The 20644-nt window shown below is 43.6% G+C and overlaps 2 protein-coding genes across 4 annotated transcripts in view; one reads left to right on the top strand and one right to left on the bottom strand.

The window, feature by feature from the left end:
* Positions 1-20644, top strand: part of WDR59 (WD repeat domain 59) — an 84301-nt gene that overhangs the window by 31487 nt on the left and 32170 nt on the right. The window lies entirely within an intron of this gene.
* LRRC24 (leucine rich repeat containing 24) overlaps positions 1-20644 on the bottom strand; it is a 29554-nt gene that overhangs the window by 7720 nt on the left and 1190 nt on the right. The window contains exon 2 of the mRNA XM_032960610.2: positions 1694-1941. Within this exon, the coding sequence (XP_032816501.2) occupies positions 1694-1864 (171 nt within the window). The 5' untranslated portion in view covers positions 1865-1941. The remainder of the gene's footprint in view (positions 1-1693; positions 1942-20644) is intronic.

Genomic DNA, 20644 nt, shown 5'->3' on the forward strand with positions numbered 1-20644 from the left:
GTAACAATTTGTGATTAAAAATAATTATCTCCTTTTAATATAGCACCAAGATTCCGAAGATTCTAAGGGGTTTGCTGGTTAATTCGTTTGAACTCCCACTTCCAAAAGCTCGTCTGGACTTTAGTGTTTAGTTATCGCTCTGCTGTAGACTCTCCACTCGAAGGCAGTGGGTATCCCCCAGCTGAGTGAGTTCCAGATGTCTGTCGCAGATGTACTGCAGCCCTGCTCAGCTGTGATGGGGTTGGTTACTTTGCATCACTTTCAGGGTTGGGTTAGCACAGTACATGAACGCAGCACATGACAATGAGTATGAACCTTTCACCGAGGCATGGCTGCTTTCCAGATCAGCTGATTTTATTTACCACACCCCCAGTGATTGTAGGAATTGTCACAATTTGAGTTTTTTTTTTAATTATCCATTGGTTTTGTAACAATTTGTACGTAGCCAACCGCACAAATTGGGTTAGGGGTTGCTTACGATTTTCTTGTAAATTGCATAAATTCTTAACGATGAATTCTTACATGATCATTCTGATACATGTATTGTTGGAGTAAGAATACATTTGAATCTGTTTAATGTATCGTTTAATGTACACAGTGACGTCGCTTGTCCTAACTCCCCTCTTTCAATGAACCTCTATCCCTGGGTTCCTCGATGCAAATCTCACTGGCTCGATGCCCTGATCTCCAGGTCCACACTCCATGTGGCCTGGCCTGGCCTGGCTGTGCCACCCCTTGCCGCGTGTGCCAGCTGCCACTCCGGCTGCTCCTACTGACAGTTGTGCGAGCGTGTGTGTGTACGCCGTCGTTCGATGGGCCATATGGTGTGTCGGGCACTGGCCTGGATCCACGAGCCATTGTGTATAATCTACTGTCCGGGGCATGGTGCACAGACTCTATTGAGAAGGTGTGTGTGTGTGTGTATTGAACGGTTCGTGCGCCGCGCTACGATCCCAGTGACCTCCGGGTTCGATTTCTGGCCACCATCAGTCACAAGTGGTAACCGAATCTATCCTAGACCACTTTTAGATTGACTCGGCTTTATATGAAAACCTGATGACGTATGTGAACATCAGTGCTGGAGACAAAAGCAGCCAAGCATGGTTCTGGCCATACCCCATTATGTGCATCCTGGCCTTAATGATTGCTCACTAACAGCACTTACCTTCTACTGTTTATCGAACCCATTGGGTGATTGCCTTTGTTTTTTTGTGTGTGGATCAGGGGAGCTTTGGTATAGTAGCCAAAAAACATACTGCGCATGGGTTCGATGCGCGCCGCGGTGGCGAGATGTTGACTACCTCACCCGGTATACTGGAGATCGTGGGTTGGATCCCGACCCTAATGTCTGCTGTATATTTGGAGTTTGCATGTTCTCCCCGTGGTCGAGTGGATTTTTCTCCCGAGTCCTCCAGTTTCTCCCTCCACATTTAGAATCAACATTAGTTTATAGAGCATTTGGCTGCTGTAGTTTCCACGTGATAAGCCACTTCGTTGAGCTATCATTTTTAATAGCCAGATCGCTTATAAAAAAAGAGCTACATTGCTCAGTGGGCCTTACCTGGTAAAAACAAAAAAAAGTTTTTTTTATTTTTTATAGATTTGTAGCATATGCACAACATGTGGCAGCAGGCCGTGCGTGGACCGCACGTGCGCGTTGGGGGCGGAGGGGTGGCGGAGGGCAAGGTCGCACCTGGGTCGTGTTGGGGATGGGACCGGGCACTCGAGTCAGCTGCCGGGAGCCGCACTCCACCGCTCGGCTGTAGCACTGGCACTGCCCAGGGCAGCCTCGCCCGGTGAGCACGCAGCTCAGCCACACGCCCAGCAGCGTGGGCACCGCCGCCCGGCTGCTGTGCACGCGCATCGCTGGGGCGGAGGGTGGCGACGTTTCACGACGTGTTGCGGAGTTGCAGAGGACGGGACGATGCTTGACCAAAATCTCTGCCCGCACACGCGCACACGCGCACACAGTCCCGCAGCTCTGTTTTAATGTTTCGATAAAGTCTTCGGAGGGAAGATGGATTGTATGCTTCTGATGATTTCGTTGCCTGTGACCCAGTCATCCGCAATGTGCCTCTGATCTCTCCAGATCTCAGAAGCTAAGCAGAATTTTGGCTGGATAGTGAGCTTGAATCGGCGAACACCATGTACAAACAGGTTGCTGTAGGCTATGTGGGCAGCAGAGGGCAGTGCATTAAATACATTGCTGTACCAGTACTGAACTTAGGACCCCACAACTATGCTCTCTGCTATTACCATCCCACACTGACGAGTGTGCAATATGGTCAATTAACCCCCACGACTCGTACGGTGTGGTGAATAATTGTAAATCCAGGGGTGGATTTACAATTAATCACCACCGCTTGACGGATTTTCAAGATTCGACTCGCTAATATGTTTATGTTGTGGTAGGTGTATTTTCATGAACTGATTATACGCAGCATACACATTTTAAATAACGGAGTCTGACATTGCAAGATTTGATGAATGCATATAATTAAAACCCCAGCTAGCCGGAATTTGTGTTTAGCCGGACCAGGTCATCGAATTATAAAACAATCCGTAATGCACATTAAAGGAAAGAAATCTAAAAAGAATTCAAGCATGTTCCACTGTGTGTGTATTAAAATACGTAGTCAGAGTGTATTACATGTGAATGTATGTCCGGTAAAACGTTAGGGGAACGACGGTGGGCAAGGGGAATTGGTGGGGCACTGCCAAACCCTTGAACTGCCAACTTCATTACTGCACAGCACGGCACACGGCACACATGCCACAAGTATTTTTTAAAAATGTCTGTACGCTAACCAGCACGTAGACTACATGCACTAATGCGTGTATTACATAGACACATAGTGTGTGTTATATTTATACACGTGTGTATTGTTTTTTTTTAAACGTAGATTTTAATTGCAATCGCGGCTAAGCTTTTTCAGCTCGCACGAGCTCCTCCCCTGCGTTATTCCGGTTCGCCAGGGTTTCTCTCCAGTGCGCATGATGTATATTCATTATGTCTGTGCATCGTTAGATCCGCGAATGGGTTACTCGGCCAAAGTAGTGTTGTTACTGAAGTTGTTATATCTGTGCTAACGAGATTCATCGTTAGTACACAACTAGGATCCCAGGTTGTCATGTTGGATGGTAAATAAATAATGGCCACGTTTTATAATGCATTGCTCTCCGTTATACTTGTGTATATCACTGGATGAAATGCCTCTGTGTGTTCCTTAATATCCCGGACTTCCAAATTGTAGGTTTTTTTTACATATAGATGATAATAATCCAATTCAAGTAATTCAGTGAGATATTTGGAGAATTTTGTAACAAAATATTTTTCGGGGAATTGCTAATAAATTAGGTTGAAAATAAGTTTGTAAAATATAAGCAACATCTTGGCATTCAACATGCACGTCTAACTCGGGCTTTTGAAATTGACACATGGTGGTATGTAAGAGGTAACCAGGTAACTTGTGACATACGGTGATACGGGATAGCATTCTCCTTCAACTACAATCTGCTGCTCTTTAAAAACCCCATTAACCAGATGGGGTTTTCTTTATTTTCTCTTTGTTTCTACCACCCCAATTTTGCTGGGGGGGGGGGGGTGGTCTTTAAGCAATAGATTCGCAGAGCAGACTGTCATCGGCAACATTACCCTAAATAAGCTTTTTTTTCTTCTGCACATCAATGTAATAAACTCGCACTTGTTTCTCAGTGGTTTAAAAATACACCGAACTGCATGGGCCTGAATGATACAATTTAACTGCCTTTTGGTAATGGATTTTTATTATAATGAACTCTGGAAATATGTTGCATTGCACATTTCAAGATGCTGCATAAGCACTTTTGGTTTTATTAATTAGCAAATTTTCCTGTACGTTTTCACTTTCAGTTTTCATGCACACTGGCTGCATTGTTGATGGATTTACCTGCATTGCAAAGATGCCAGTTTCGTTCAGCAATAGCTCGCCGCAGTGCACAACCACCCCAAACGTGAATGCAACCTACCACTGCGGCGCGTTTAAAAACCACATGCGCTCGCACTGGCAATGCCTTCCAATGCATATCCTCTTGCTGTGTCAGCAGACAAGTTTTCAGATCTCCAAGGCTGCTGCTTGCTGCTGCCTGCTGCTGCTGCTGCAATGATGCTAAGAAAGACGAACCAAATTTCGGTGAAGACCATTATCAGGTCTTCAGTGAGTTTTCTTTTGCAAAGCTCAGCGGCTCAATACATCGTGCCCAATTGGAAAAAAATACTGAACCTGTTTTTTTTGACCAATGCTATTTTATATTATAAGGAAAACTATCTCGGGTGTGGGCCAATCAATTTCAAGGACAGTGAATACATTATCAGAGTTATGTTTTTTATTTGCATTCCGACCGCAGGTATTGTGATCAATGCAAACATGACGCCTTGTAAAAAAAGGTGTCAGTTTTGTTGCCAGATAAAAGGGTAAAAAAACAATTATCATATTTTGCTACTGGCCAAGGAGGTTCCAATGGTGTCAACGCTATCTTACTTTAGAGGTCTCAATTTAATCAAAGCAGGGCCTCTTTAAGTAGAAAATCATTAACTTTGGGATGCAAAAAGCACTAAGTTTTGTTCAGCTCTATATAATGGACGTTTTGCGAAGCGGAGGTGGTGATATGCTACTTGTGGTTTTTATTGGAGTTGCGAAAAACACTTGGCGTGGATTGATTTTAAGTACCGCACAAGTTTGAGAGTGGAAACCAAAATGTTAGTATTTTTAATAGGAAATCCGTATTCTCCTTGCCTCTCCCTGCGCCAAGTCCGATTGCTTTTCTTGTCACTGCTTGTTGCAGGTTTGCATCTCGCAAGCACCAAAATGCTTCCCACTACAAATGCGGTGCCGGTTTGTCGTCCGTGTGCAAAGTTTGGCGTTTGCTTTCATTTGCTCGCATACGCACGCTGGTTTGCGTTAACCTCCTTCGCAGGCACCGGGGAATGGGTTTGACGCCCGTGCGCAGCTGCTCTCTACAGTGAGGGGAAAACAAAAGTATTTGATCCCCTGCTGATTTTTTATATGTTTTCCCACTGACAAAGAAATGATCAGTCTATAATTTTCATGGTAGGTTTATTTGAACAGTGAGAGACAGAATAACAACAACAAAAATCCAGAAAAAACGCATGTCAGAAATGTTATGAATTGATTTGCATTTTAATGAGGGAAATAAGTATTTGACCCCTCTGCAAAACATGATTTAGTACTTGGTGGCAAAACCCTTGTTGGCAGTCACAGAGGTCAGACGTTTCTTGTAGTTGGCCATCAGGTTTGCACACATCTCAGGAGGGATTTTGTCCCACTCCTCTTTGCAGATCTTCTCCAAGTCATTAAGGTATCGAGGCTGACGTTTGGCAACTCGAACCTTCAGCTCCCTCCACAGATTTTCTATGGGATTAAGGTCTGGAGACTGGCTAAGCCACTCCAGGACCTTAATGTGCTTCTTCTTGAGCCACTCCTTTGTTGCCTTGGCCGTGTGTTTTGGGTCATTGTCATGCTGGAATACCCATCCACGACCCATTTTCAATGCCCTGGCTGAGGGAAGGAGGTTCTCACCCAAGATTTGACAGTACATGGCCCCGTCCATCGTCCCTTTGATGCGGTGAAGTTGTCCTGTCCCCTTAGCAGAAAAACACCCCCAAAGCATAATGTTTCCACCTCCATGTTTGACGGTGGGGATGGTGTTCTTGGGGTCATAGGCAGCATTCCTCCACCTCCAAACATGGCGAGTTGAGTTGATGCCAAAGAGCTCCATTTTGGTCTCATCTGAGCACAACACTTTCACCCAGTTGTCCTCTGAATCATTCAGATGTTCATTGGCAAAAACTTCAGACGGGCATGTATATGTGCTTTCTTGAGCAGGGGGACCTTGCGGGCCTTGCATGATTTCAGTCCTTCACGGCGTAGTTTGTTACCAGTTGTTTTCTTGGTGACTATGGTCCCAGCTGCCTTGAGATCATTGACAAAATCCTCCCGTGTAGTTCTGGGCTGATTCCTCACCGTTCTCATGATCATTGCAACTCCACGAGGTGAGATCTTGCATAGAGCCCCAGGCCAAGGGAGATTGACAGTTATTTTGTGTTTCTTCCATTTGGGAATAATCGCACCAACTGTTGTCACCTTCTCACTAAGGTGCTTGGCAATGGTCTTGTAGCCCATTCCAGCCTTGTGTAGGTCTACAATCTTGTCCCTGACATCCTTGGAGAGCTCTTTGGTCTTGGCCATGGTGGAGAGTTTGGAATCTGATTGATTGCTTCTGTGGACAGGTGTCTTTTATACAGGTAACAAGCTGAGATTAGGAGCACTCCCTTTAAGAGTGTGCTCCTAATCTCAGCTCGTTACCTGTATAAAAGACACCTGGGGGCCAGAAATCTTTCTGATTGAGAGGGGGTCAAATACTTTTTTCCCTCATTAAAATGCAAATCAATTTATAACATTTTTGACATGCGTTTTTCTGGATTTTGTTGTTGTTATTCTGTCTCTCACTGTTCAAATAAACCTACCATTAAAATTATAGACTGATCATTTCTTTGTCAGTGGGCAAACGTACAAAATCAGCAGGGGATCAAATACTTTTTTCCCTCACTGTATGCACACCCTGTAGGCAGGCGAAAGTCGTGCATGCATCATGCAGGCGTAAAGACGGCTCGAAGGACCGTGGCGACGTGTGTGCAGCGGCGTTATGGCGGAGTGAGAGGGCATATAAGCAACGGCTTTATGGGGCATTCACATCGTTAAGGTGGTGCACCGTGAAATGGTTGCACGAGAGTAATTTTAACCGAATGCCTTGCGTGGTGTTTGAGCATCTTCAGGGATCTGTCGCCCCAGTTGTTGATTTACCATTCCAGCAACACAATCCTCAAGCTCCTCATTGTCCACTGTCGATCCACTGCTTGATGGAGACTGACAGGATCAACACACACCGGTCATATTTATTGGAGTTGGCACCATCGCCATATTTCACTGGGACAATGGTTTAATAATTGTTTTAACATTATTAACACGTTTAATGATTATGTTGGGGTATTACCAAAGCGCGCACTGTAAAATGAGGTATATTTTGAAAAGCCATGGGAGCTCATTTACAGGTTGTTCAATTGCGGTGACATTCGCAACGCTGAAATATTCTTTACTGCTATCGGCTCTAAAACCGGTGTCTCTACACCAGCGACAAGTGTTGAATGTGTTTTAGCACACAAGCTGGTTTCCTATCCCGGGTAAATGATTGTCGTTGAAATTTCAAATTTGATAGCTTTTACAGAGGGGGGGGGGGGGGGGTGGGGAGAATCACTTTGCTGCTGTTATAGCCTCATGGCCTCATTTTGCATTGCAGTTGCACAACGGTTTACCCTGGCTTTTATCAGAAAGATTACCGTTGCAGTGGTGGCGTTAAAGTAAAGCCCCCTCTGCCAGGCTCTGTTCTCATTCCAAATTGCAGCAAAGAGCCATTTTTCAGCTTTCCTTACTCTTCTTTGTTTCTCACCACACTCCAACAGCGGATTTGGAGAGTGCGTGCATTAAATTTCCCGCCACCTCATTGGCGGGAGAGCTAGACTGTGAAGTCAAGATGCTTACCGGCTTTGTTGCAGAGCCCAGGCAGATTAAAATATCAAAAATATATATATACAACGGATGTGGAAAACTTTTTTGGCAACAGCCTTTATCCAAAGCCAAAGTGAGAAAGACGCTCCACCTTATTTGCGAGTACACGTCATCGATACTACTTTAGAGCTTGACAATCCATGGAGAAAGTGGTTGTGTTATAGACTCAACATCTGGCCCCTTTGCCCACAAAGCCAAAGCCGCTCATCCTCTGCTTTGTCACTGGAACAGGGTGTCCTTTGACTGTACAGACGGTATTGTGAAATAGTCTACGTAGAGATTATTACGTGTCTGCGGTGTCATGGAACGATTACGTCAACTCACTGTAGTTTGTCTGCGCTGTAATCTTCCGATGTGATTTTAGTGTCGCGTTGTGTATTTCTGCATCGTGAATTAATGTGACAATTATCATACCAATTAGTATTATCTCGGTGCCACGTAATGTTGTTATGGCCTCCCACCGCTTTCATTAAGTCATCAAATAACATGACGAGCCCAGTTCTTAAAGGTCTTCCTTTGATGCTCAAGAGAGAAAGGGATCATACCCACATTGATGTTCTCAGTGACCTGAGATGCCCTGCGTTCATAATGAGACTGCTCGCTGAAGCATTTAAGCTTAATTTACTGTGTGCAATATGGCACAGTGGTGGCTTATGTTTTGATCCATCCAGATGCTCGTCAATAAAAAAAACTGGATGCCGATTTGAGTTGTCACAAGCGTAGCTCTGTGGGAGAGGCACTGCCTCGATTCCGCTCATCTCGGATCAACGCTGACATTCCCGCTGTGGTGACTGGCTAGCCTAGTGGGCAGTCAGCATGCGCTCGCCCCTTGAGTTCAGAATTTGCTGGTTGGAATCCAACTTCTGCAGATTTTTTTTTTATTTTTGAGCTGCATGAACATATTCGGATGTACCTGCTGTGTGCTAAATTGTACTGGCACAATAACTCATTTTGATATTATTATTTTCGAGGTTGTTGCACATTACCATTACAAGTTGCTAAATTGCCACATTTTGTATTGTTGACAGTGTTCCAGGACTACTTGCTTTTTTTTGCTGAACTGCAGTTAATTCCTGGTGGATCCAACTGCCAGGAGACAATACTGAATTTGTGAATAAAGGCGAATAGAGTACTCCCTGAATCTGTGATGACAAAACACTCGCACAAAGCTAGAATAGGTGGTATGGCTTATCTTAAACTCTGCCTTCACCCGAGTAGCATCTTTCGTAGGATGCATTGTTAAGGCCGATAAAGAGGTGGCAGAGAAATATCCGGTCAGCATTGTCTTTCAGCTGAAGACGCCTACAACATTAGAGCCCAAGCCAACGCACCAGCGAACGGTATCGTGCGCGCTTTTAAATTACATCATAAACTGTGCCGGGCGGTAGAGTGAATGCTGGCTGCGTTGTAGCGGTCAATTTTTTGTGTTTTCGCCCCCCCCCCCCCCCCCCGCTGAAATCATTAAAAGCGGGGCCCATAAAAGAAAACCCCGCAGCCGGTTCTTCACCGCGTCCGCCCGTTTACGACGCGCGCCAAATCTCATTCCCGCACGCCGTCCGCCGCTTTGTCGTCGTTTTTTTTGCCTTTCGGGGCCTCCCCCAGAGGCTTTGCTTTTTTGTTTTAGTCGTGCAGGGCACTCACACAGGCCCCACACGATAAGGCGGCATACAAAAGGGGCGGGGGGGGGGGTTTAGTCACTTACAATGAAGCAGGTTGGGGGGAAAAGAACGCTGACACGTCGCCACCCCCCCCACCACCACCATCAAAAAAATATATGAACCGTTATTTTGCCCGTAATACATAAAAAATTTGGGGTTGTATTGCGCAAATATATAAATGTTTCATTAAACCCGCCACCACCCGACACAGGCAATTAGTAAGGTTTGTCACTTTTTTAAAAACGTGACAATTCGTTACGAGTACAGCACACTGCTGCGTTGGAGAGCAAATCCACAACATTTACAAATCGAGTATGACGTTTCGCCAGTAATTACAACTAGCTTCATCAGGTGGCAGCCAGATTTGTGGAGAAATCCTCCTGTTTTGTTCTTTAAATAGAGGGGTAGATGTGATGACGTCACTTGTGTTTGTTTTTGTCTTGGAAAATGTCCAGTGCTTCAGCGAGTTTAAATGTGGCATTGTTATGGGTGGTGGAGATGGAATGATTGGAAACTTTGTGTATGGCAGCTCTTTTGAATGAACTTCAATTCCATTGTTATCACTTCATCCAAACGTCATTTGGACATGGTTTACATTGTACATGTTAAGTTAAAGATAGACATGTCTGTGGACACTATAAATGCAAATTGTGTTACACAAGGATAACATCACTTAGTTCAGCAAATGAACCTTGTTCAGCATTTATGCAAAGGATGTACCCTTGTGCCTGCTTGCTTTATTTATATTTTTCTCATCATCATCATCATGAGCTTTTGCCTATCCACTGTTGGATGAAGTCTTCTTGAAGCATCCACTCAATCTCACAGTCCCGAGATGACTCACTGCTGCAGATGAGCGGACAGCATCACTCCCATCTCGAATACTCTGGCTGCCATTCTGTCACCATTCTCGTCCTCAAGTTGCCCAGAATGATATTCGTGAAATCGTTCGTTCATTCCTTCATTTTCGTGAACCATCTTGGTCAGATCAATGACGACCGTGTGTGGGCGCGGGCCTGTGCACGGTCAGATACTACGAAGGATCTCAAGCGACCATATGTTTAAAGTTACATCAGGTAGGTAAGGTGGAGAAGTAGACCAAACACGTGGGAAATGTACCAACTTCCAAATGAAGGCAAGACAGGCGCACACACACGCTGTGCCATAATTGTGGGACGTTTCAATACACATCGTTGGTCAAACGAGTAGAGGCAAGAGGATGATTGGTAAAGAAATGTGCCGTCGGGAGGGAGAAACAAGATCAAGAGAGGAGAATGTATTTTAAATGCGAATAAACAATCGTGTATTTAAAACAAAACTTTGGCTGTGACACCAGCATAATCCGCGCGGCTATTTACTAACTGCGCACATAATGTAAGAGAGTCTTACCTTGCAGAAACGATTCGCTTTGTTCACAAAAAGCATTGTTGAGGGATGGGGGGTGGTGGGGTAGGGATGTCACAGCCACGAAACGCAACACATTCTACGAGCCTCTAACCATTTTTGTGAGCCGATCTTGCTCCAAAAATACGTTCTCAAAATGTCGTCAATGATAACTTTCGTTTCAAATCAGAAGTCGCATTGTACACTCTTTGTTCAATGGCAAATGGGTATTGATTCCATTTTTGTGGAGAGAGGAAAAAAAGCCTCCAATTATCGTACACATTTGGATTTGTGATGCACGTTTTTGCTTGTGTGCCCCCTCGGGACATCCTCAAAAGCTGTCATTTTTTTCTAAATTGAATATGTAGCCTAAATACACGTTCTCATTATCGCTGCTGCAGCCACAAAATCCTGATTTTCACTTACAGTTGCGTGATGATTTATTTCTTCCGATTCCCCTAAAATGGGAATGAATCGCTTGTGAAGAGAGTTGTTGCTTTTGCAGATTGCTATTGATAGGCTGAGTGATGCATCCTGCAGGTGTTAGGACCAGGACATTGATTCTGGAGCAACTTTATGTGCATCATCCCCTCCCTTAAGAGCGGATTAATTACAAATATCTGGTACACTCCACCAAATACTCATTAAAACTATATACACGCTGCTGGTGCTTATTTTTATTTATTATTTGGATTTTTTTCCACCAATTTTTATGAAGATACTGGTATATATATTTTTTTACTTCAGCATTTGTATTTTTACAGAAATTAGTTCTAAATATATACGTGCTATTTTCACCTATAAACAGCAAGTGTTTTCTGTGTTGAAACTACCTATGACAAGATTTCTTTAGGGAAGTAATAATGCAACCGTGCATTCTTCTTATGGCTTATGTAGATGCAGAGCAACAACTTACAATTTCACAACCGTTCATTGATGCATGTCAGTTCTTGGGATCACGATCCACGCATTGAATTGTGCGTGTGAGAAATTAATATTTTTCGATTTGTATATGTGTTCATGCAATGGGTTTTTACGCGACCCGTTCAGCAACTAGGGGGTGATTCATTTGCCAGTGTGAAAGGACGTGTTCTTGAACCGAGTTTGCGAACATAAATAGTGACAATTCATTGAATCACAAGGAGGAGAGGGGCGGGGTGGGTGGCTGAATCGTTACACCCATGTCGGACACGCACACCACTGAGCACAATCTGGCTGTGACATCTGAGGTGTCCATGAAGGATGTCACACACACACCTGAGTGACATAATTTAAGGGACCTATATTACAACTTCCTATAGCTGTATAGATGAGTAAGTTGCTCCTTGCCTGTCGACCGAGTAAGCCCTCACAAATGGAATTTACCGAAATAGCACAGTGACTGAGTGACAATGATCATTATTACTGCACGTTACACACCGGTTTAATTTTGGCAACATACCTGGGTTTTTTTGTAACCCAGAATCTAATTAATCACAGCTCAGTTTCTGTTACATGAACATAGTATTTTGGCCTCTTGAGCCACTCACCGTCCACCAATGTCATTTTGCAGGCCTTTTTTTAAATGATATTTAGTTTTTTTCATCTAGCCAAGACCCTACTCTTGGTCTAATATACTTGACATTTAAATGAACTTGAAGCCAAAGTTCCGTGACTGATGTCTCAACTTTACTCAAAGGACAATGTTCCATTGTTTGCTGAAATATAAGTGACGTTTGTTATTGAGCTTTATTGCTTACAGTGCCGGTATATATTCTTTTCACTCGATTTTAATGAAGTGTTAGATAAATTATGAATGCTGTAGTACTAATGCAGCAGTGTGAAATGCTTTCGGATTAAAATTTCTCATTAATTATATTACCTTTTGATTTAAAGCTTTCGTGACTGCAGGGATTCATATTCTTGGTTCTTTCGGTAAAGTCACGTAGAAGGGAAACAATAAAATAAAATAACAATAATACAAATATAAAACAATATTGTTTTTATTGTTTCCCTTCTACGTGACTTTACCGAAAGAACCAATAATTTAATTATATTACCTTTTGATTTGTATGAAAAATACTTGCACAACCTCATGCACTCATACCTCTTTCCATTGGTCTTTGAAGATATAATTTGCCGTAAGTGTGCAAATTTAATTAAAAAGCTATATGGAAATGAATTAAATGCAGTCAGATTGCAGCAAAACAGTTATTCATTAAGAGCATTACACCACGTGGCAATGGTATAAATATGCCAGGATTTAATAGCCGATCGCATTGCTCGGTTTGCACTCGGCAGTGGAGGAACTGACAGGATGCTGTGAGTTGCGACGTTTCCAAACCCAGTAGATCTTTGCCGTCATCTTTTTTAATTTGCATCGTTGGAGAAATGTCGCAAATCACACAAGTCGAGTGCCACGCTTAAATACGGTCGGTGCAGCCCGGGCTTGCATGCAGCGCACGCCACTCGTTGGCGCAGAGGATTACAATCCTCTCCGTTTTAGCCCCACCGCTGTGCCGCGGCCAATTACGTTACGGGGGAGAAGCTGCCGCACGTCTTGAATCTGCTTGTGAAGCCTTTTTTGCGGTCCTCGTAACACGGTAATAGGATCACTGTGCGCGAGTCAAGGTCTCTTCTGTCGCAGCGCAGGCTGAATCCTGATGTGTAGGCACCGGAGCCTGTGGGCCAGGCCTAGATTAAGGTCACCTGGACCCCGAACCCAGAACCAACACCTTGGCCTTTTCTATTTCGCACCCAGGCTAATAATGAACAGCTCATGGTCTCTGTCACATAAAATAGGCTGAATACTGATGTGCACCCGTATAGGGTATATTTCAGCCTGACGTAAGGTCACAAACGTTATCTGGACACATGCCGTTGAGGTCTGTCCATCGACCAGTTTTTGAACCCCATGCAGGTCTCATAGGCTGCAGCCTTCGATACATACTATGCAGTCATGCCCACTGGGGTAGGATTCACCTGAGCCATGGTCTCAGAATCAGTGGGACCTGTACTCGCATAGTAACCGCCACTGGGCTGGCCCAAGAGCATGGATCCCCATGGTAGGCCAAACACACATCATATTTCCCATTTAACTCCTTTCTCAAACCCAACTTCGCCCCTTTACCGAGGCTGACTCCAGAATCGGTCACAACGTCATGGGGTCAACGCGGAAATGAGATGAAACACACTGACGTCACTCACTTTTAGATAAGCTTCCAGGCCACATTGGAGTTAAAAGGGTGCGGCTGAAAATTACAGTAATAATAAGACACCGCTTAATAGCCTGAGCCTAACCCTCGCCTACATTAAACTTTGTTAAAAACGAGCTTTAAAAAAAAACCATTCAACTCCTGCCGAGGGTAGAGGGTGGGGAGTGCCATGGGATTGAAGTGTAGAGGAGCCAAGCCCAAAATGCCTAATTGCTCATGGAGCATGGGGCCACATTCTCTTGTTCCTGGGTCATGCCTGGTCGAACACAGCCCCGGATCCCAGTGGCTGTAGAAACGAGACATTGGGTAATTCCATCCCAATTGCCGTGGATAGCACTGAAGAAGCCTTGAAACGTCTACATGGGGCCGGCCTCCGCAAACCTGGGACCAGGACCACAGTGTACTGGGTATAATGAATAATCCAGCCCTGGTTTTGGTGGCTTTGTTGCATAGAGGTTTAATTCACTAATTTAAACATTTTTATTCTCTCACCTTTGATGGCAAGGTGAATTGTCTACTAATAGCGTCTAGATATTTTCTCTCCCTGGGTCTTGTAACTCGAATTGTCAGCTCATGCAGAGCACGTACGCATGATAAGCAAAAATAAATTGATGTTTGTATTTTCCATTTTGAAAAAAAAAAAACTTCACAACCATCCTTGTTGGATTTTTCTGGCCATCTGAGATGGATTTTCCTTGTCTGACGGTATAGACATAATGTCTTGGTCTGGTCCCCTCATGGGTATAATTTGTAATATTCCGTTACCCAATTTGTTACAATAATTGGCATTTTTGTGGGCAGATTTACAGATTATTATTTCACCAGCAGCACTTTGCCATGCTGCAGCCGGGCTTATTTGCTGTGAAATGGGTTTCTGTAAGATTAATGAAAATGTCCATCACCGTTAGCGAAAGGCGTCGCTCGTGTTTTTACACCCAGGACAAGACCGGCCGCTTTGCTCGAGGCTCCGGCGAAACGCGATTGAAAGTTTATCACTCGCACCAGTGCCCGTGTGCTCAACATAGTCGTGACTGTACATGCACACGTCCCAGCTGGGCCATCTGTGTCCTGAAACGTGATGCTATTAATATCAACATGTGAACGCGCGTGCGCACACACACATAGACCATAGAGCGGCTGCATTTGGCAACAAAGGACCTGTTGTACAATTTATTAAGTGCGATTCCCATTGTGACTTCACTAGGTTTTACTTCCACTGCTGCAGTGTATTTTTCTAATAAACGCATTCATAATGTGGCATTGCGATCGTCGTTTTAAAAAAAATACCAGCAGATGAGATGTTGATTTAATAGTAATTTCTTTGCACAATAGCGTCAGTTTCTTTCTGATCTCTGGAAAGCCTCGCTAAGTCACAACACTAATTGAGCAAAGTTCCTGCTCGTTAATGTTCTTGTTTGCGTGTGGTAGAAAACCAGAGTGCTCCGAGGGAAAAAAAAAACACACATACGGAATCCTATTCAGATAGCCTTTCGGAAGCCTACTTGCTGCACTTTGTTATACACACATCTTTGTCCAGTTTGGAGCATCATTTCGGCCACGTCATTTTTTATGACATAGATATGAAACGGGAACAGAAGCACAACAGGTCAGGAGAAATAATAATAATAAGTATGTTTTTTGTTTGCATTTTGACTGCAGATATTGTGGTTAATGCAAAAGGTTTCAGTTTTGTTGCCAGAAAAAAGGGAAAAACCCTATTATTACATTTTGGTACTGGCAAAGGAGGTCTAATGATGTAGATGCTCACCCCGAGCCCTCATTACTTTGATAGTGCATTGTCTTTGAGCTGTATGCCTTTTGGCGTCACCTGGTCGATCACCAATTGGGTCGAGGCTCAAAAGAAAGCCGTCCCTTGGTGTGGACCAATCAGTTTCAAGGACAATGCATATATTATCATAGTATGTTTTTTGTTTGCATTTTGACTGCAGGTATTATGGTTAATGCAGACATGAATCTTTGTAAAAAGGTTTCAGTTTTGTTGCCAGAAAAAAGGGGAAAAACCCTATTATTATTACATTTTGGTACTGGTAAAGGAGGTCTAATGATGAGGTCAGGAGAAGTGATGGGTGATTGGCTTTTTTAAGGCCCTAGTCACTGCTCACAGCATTTGTGGAAGGCTTTTGTACTTCAGTGGGATTTGAGAATGGCTGAAGATGATGAAACGCCATTGAAGTTGTCTTATTAAAGCAATCTAATGTGTGTTTTAACTGACAGTTTGACTGGTGCGCATTGTGGTTTGTGTAAAGCGAGTAACGGGGTCTCTAAATTCCACAGGTAGTTGCTTTTGCTGATGAAGTGTGACACAATGTGTCAGTGCTGTAAGAGTCTCAACTCATGATCTTTGGACTTTGGAAACGTTGCACCCTACCCCCGTGGGCGAGGCAGCCACTCAGTCACTCGCCGATGAATCACAATTGTCTAGTTTCAAAGTGTCACAATTCAACCTGAATTCTGAAGCACTAAACCTGATCCCAATTTGTTTTGGCTTTACATTCATGTTACCCGCATTGACAATGCATTGATTGTGGTTGCTGCCAAATTTAGAAACTATGAGTAATAATCAGACTTGTCATTGTTTCATTCAGATTTTGAGCCCTCCATCTATTGTTTGGACAGACAAGTAGTGGCTATTTCCTATGAAATGTAATGAGGAGAACCACAAATAATCACGCCCCATTTCAAGCGAAACATCTTGGGTTTAATCTCGTAACACTTGCCCATTTAAAATTGCATTTTACCTTATTCTGAACCACTTTGTCTCAGAAGCAGAATAAGTGGCACTGATAAAGAAAAATAAGCGCAGCCCACTTCGCGGTCCAGGTATATCTGCGTTAAGGGAATTGAGTATGCAAGGGTTACGATTGGAAAGACGCAATTTTTCGCCAATTTATTACCATTGGCCTCAGGCTTGTGCCAAGTGAAGCATTATTACTACAGTTACTGAATGCCTGCTTTTGCTGCACTTTGTCAGGCTGCTCATACAGCCCTGCGTAAATCTTTATTTCACAAAGGTCACATTTCCCCCCCCCCCCCCGCGCTGACAAATTGGAGTGAAACTGAGCTCATACACTGAAGGAGCACTGCATGCATCATACCGCTGCTGTGAAATTTGCACGGGTACATTCACGTGTGGTTCAATTTGATGGTTATTGGGGAATGGCATTTCTGACCTTGTAAGTTTTCTTTTTAAATCTCTGTCGGGTGAATTATCACACGCGTCGCTACGTGTGTTTCCATGGTGTAATCATGGTATGTCAATAAAACACGTAACAAGCTCACAAACCAATAATGATAGTTCCCGTGTCAGCTACAGTCAACATTATTGTGTTTTTATTTCGTTTAAACAATGAATCGTATATATTTCGGGAGGTTACATAGGATATTTAATGGCAGGGAATAAGCAAACATATACACACAGCATATATATGGTACATACACAGTGTATATATAAATGCAAAGTCAAAATACGCGATGCCAAATAGAGCAAATTCAGTCCTAAACAATAGTGAGAATTGCTTAATTTTCCACTTTGTGGGTGATGGATGATCAGTGCAAGGACCTGCATTGTCAGACAATAGGGGCAGCAGAGGAGGAGCAGCAGCCTCACATCGTTGGGCAGCTGATGCGAGGGGTTAGGAAGAGGTAACATTGGGAGAGGCAAGTAGGAACAGGGCGATGTAATTGTCACAGACGGTGAGTGACTTTGTAGTTGATGCGCACGACAGCTGGTGGAGCGACTGCAGGGTTAGGCTAATGTAGTCCATTTCGCAAGTTCGACAAGGAAGCAAAAGATCATCTGAAACACAAACTATTTTTCACTCCTCCCACAGGCTATGAAGCTGATTTTCGAGATGCTTTGCAATGCAAATGCTGCATGTCTGCAACAACAATGCGTTTAGAATATTGATGTTTCTGTTTGTTTTGCCACGGACAGCCGTGCGTGAAGTAACAACTCGTGCACTTTTGGGGTCACGGACTTGAGAATGGATATTTTTTTTATTTCGTGGAAATCACACTCGCGGTGAATGAATAAAAGTGCACCTGACGAGGACATGTCACTTTGTGGAAAGACTACTGCGGGGGAAAATATAATTTCAATTCGGGGCTCCGTTGCAGAGTAGAATAACATCACAGGCTACAAATAATGCACTGCCATCATCATTAGTAAACTGAAATATGCGTAATGTAATTTTGGGAAAATAGCGTTTTGGATCCAAAATAGAAAAAGGAGGCCTTTTGCTCAAATCATCTTATTTCGATTTGAATCTTTGAATTTGAAGGCAGTGTTTGAAAATGACAGTGGCAGTAATGTGTTTTTTTTGGCTGATGGAGAAAAACTAACAAAGCAGTGGCTCCTAGGAGGAGGAATATGCAAGATAGGTGACCAAAAGGGAGGTAGAATGTATAAATTATGGAGTGGGTGTCTTGGAGTGAGATGACATGCATTTGCACAAAATCGGAAACTACGACGTTAGAATCAGGGTGCTTTCGTTCTGCATTGCATTGAGAGTGTTTGATAATATAATTAGTACCAAGAAACATTTCTTCCATGGTCTTGCAGATATGTTAATATTGGGAATAGTAATGGATATTTAAATAGTACCATATTCTTTGGGTCTTTCGGTAAAGTCACGTAGATAGGTTCAAAGAAAATAACAAAAAACTACGACGTTTCGATCGCAACGCAAGCGGTCGTCATCAGGTGGAGAAGAAAGAGGGCTAAGCCTCTAAAGGCAAACTGTTTATACGGGTTTAAAATGGGCGTAGCCCAAGTGTCAGAACGGAGTGGGCGTGGCACAAGGGCCCTGGGGCAGCATGGGCGGAGGAGCTTATGTTAATGTCAGGGATTAAAAACGGTAGGCTGCTACATGTAGGACGGAGGAGGTTATGTTAATGTGATGGGGTTAAAAAAACTGGTGCTGAAATGGCAGCATTACAGCCAGTTATGACTTAAACGGATTGATAACGTCCTTCCAGTGATTGATCAGTTTGTACCCATCTTCTCGGTTTGAATTGTCTGTTTGTTTATATGGATGGCTTCATGGACGAATCTTTGTTGATAGCCAGTGGGTTTGCAAAGTACCTTCGTCTTAGAGAAATCAATTTTGTGTGAGCCAACCGCATTAAAACAATGATCAGCCACGGCCGAGGTATTGGTCCTACCATGTGTCAGATCTGCCTTATGTTCACGACCACGGTCCGAGACATGTCGCTTAGTTTTCCCAATGTAACTACTGCCCTAGCCACAGCTTAGTTTGTAGACTCCGGGGTATTGCATGTCAGGGATCACATCCTTCACAAATGGGACCAGATCACAAATTTTATGTACTGTGTTAAATCCCACTCAAATATCTCTCTTCTGATTCATGGCAACTTTGTTTTGATCATGCAGGAATCATCAATCTATTTGTACATTAACAAGCGTGACACACGCCGCTTAGGACACTGAACTTGGAATGTAAAATTAACGAGGTTCCACTTTGCGTCACGGCGATTGAAACAATAGGCAAGGTTCTTTGACTCTTCTTACACCCAGCAGTGAAACTGGGTGGACGTGCAGGGAATCAATTAGTGGATGTTTTGTGGTGGGGTAAAGTGTGGGTTGTTCTGACCGGTGTGACTGATAGGCAATATGGTCCCGTTTGCTAATTTACATATATATTACCTAAAGTATTGTGAACTTGGGATAATTGTGTGTTAACTAGATAGTAATGCACTAGAAATTCGGTGAACCAGATATGAAGTCCTTTAACCACATGGCTCATTGACCCAATCCAAAGTGTAATAGTAAAAAAAAAAATTCTAATAAAATGTACAGTAGTTCGTAACGGCACCTTTTATCGGTCTATTTAATAATGTCACTTTTAATTGGCATATCAAACCCACATGCTTGGCATGAACTTGTGGCCCAATCAATTAAAACCGTGGCTTTGCTTGCGATTTAAATGGCAAGGTGGGGGGGGGGGGTGGCCCGTTTGAATGTAACGCTGCGCTAGAGACGGAGTGCTTTTGGTGGAATAGCGAGAGAATTGCGCGCACACACACACACACGCAGTGACGGAAAGTCACATCGGAGATTGAAAACGGCTAATGCACCCTACAAACCACTAATCCCTTGGTAATCCCCGTTCGTGCCGAAAAACCAGGCCATATTGCAGATATGCGCATTGCAGAGCAAATACACATGCACTTTTATTTTGCTGTTGATTTTACATCTTGCGGCGCGTGCGATGCTAAAAATACGCCATGCAAAGGCGCTTTCTGATTGAGTGTCCCTGTATCGGACACTGAACGGATTCTTGAGCAGTGTTGCTCTCTTGTTCCGTTGCAGCGCTTAAAACGTGCGTGCAGTCGTACACACGCTCACGATGAGAACGTCAACGTATATCCCCAGTCAAGGTTTGGTGAAGTCGGGTGAAAGTGAGAGATTGTCGATGGTGAATTTTGAGCATCGATGACGAGACAGCGGTGTGTTTACCGCATTTGCCGGACTATGTGAATGTCTTCAGCTGACCAAACATTGCACACAAAGCTTGCTCACAACCTTAGGATACCGGGTGATGTCTATACGCAGAAATAAATGGCGCTTTTAACAATCGCATTTTAATGTGACATTTACACTCGTACATAATACACAATCGAACAAAACGCATGAGTTATCACTGCAGTAAAGTACAGTATTTATCCACACTGATAATGAGTTTAAGCGCTTAAACCGAGCCATTATCTAAAAAAAAACAGATTTCTGTTGCATTCATCATTG

This window comes from Petromyzon marinus, chromosome 25 (assembly GCF_048934315.1).
Source record: "Petromyzon marinus isolate PM22_M1 ecotype Great Lakes invasive population chromosome 25, UKy_Petmar_22M1.pri1.0, whole genome shotgun sequence".
Taxonomy (NCBI): Eukaryota; Metazoa; Chordata; class Hyperoartia; order Petromyzontiformes; family Petromyzontidae; genus Petromyzon; species Petromyzon marinus.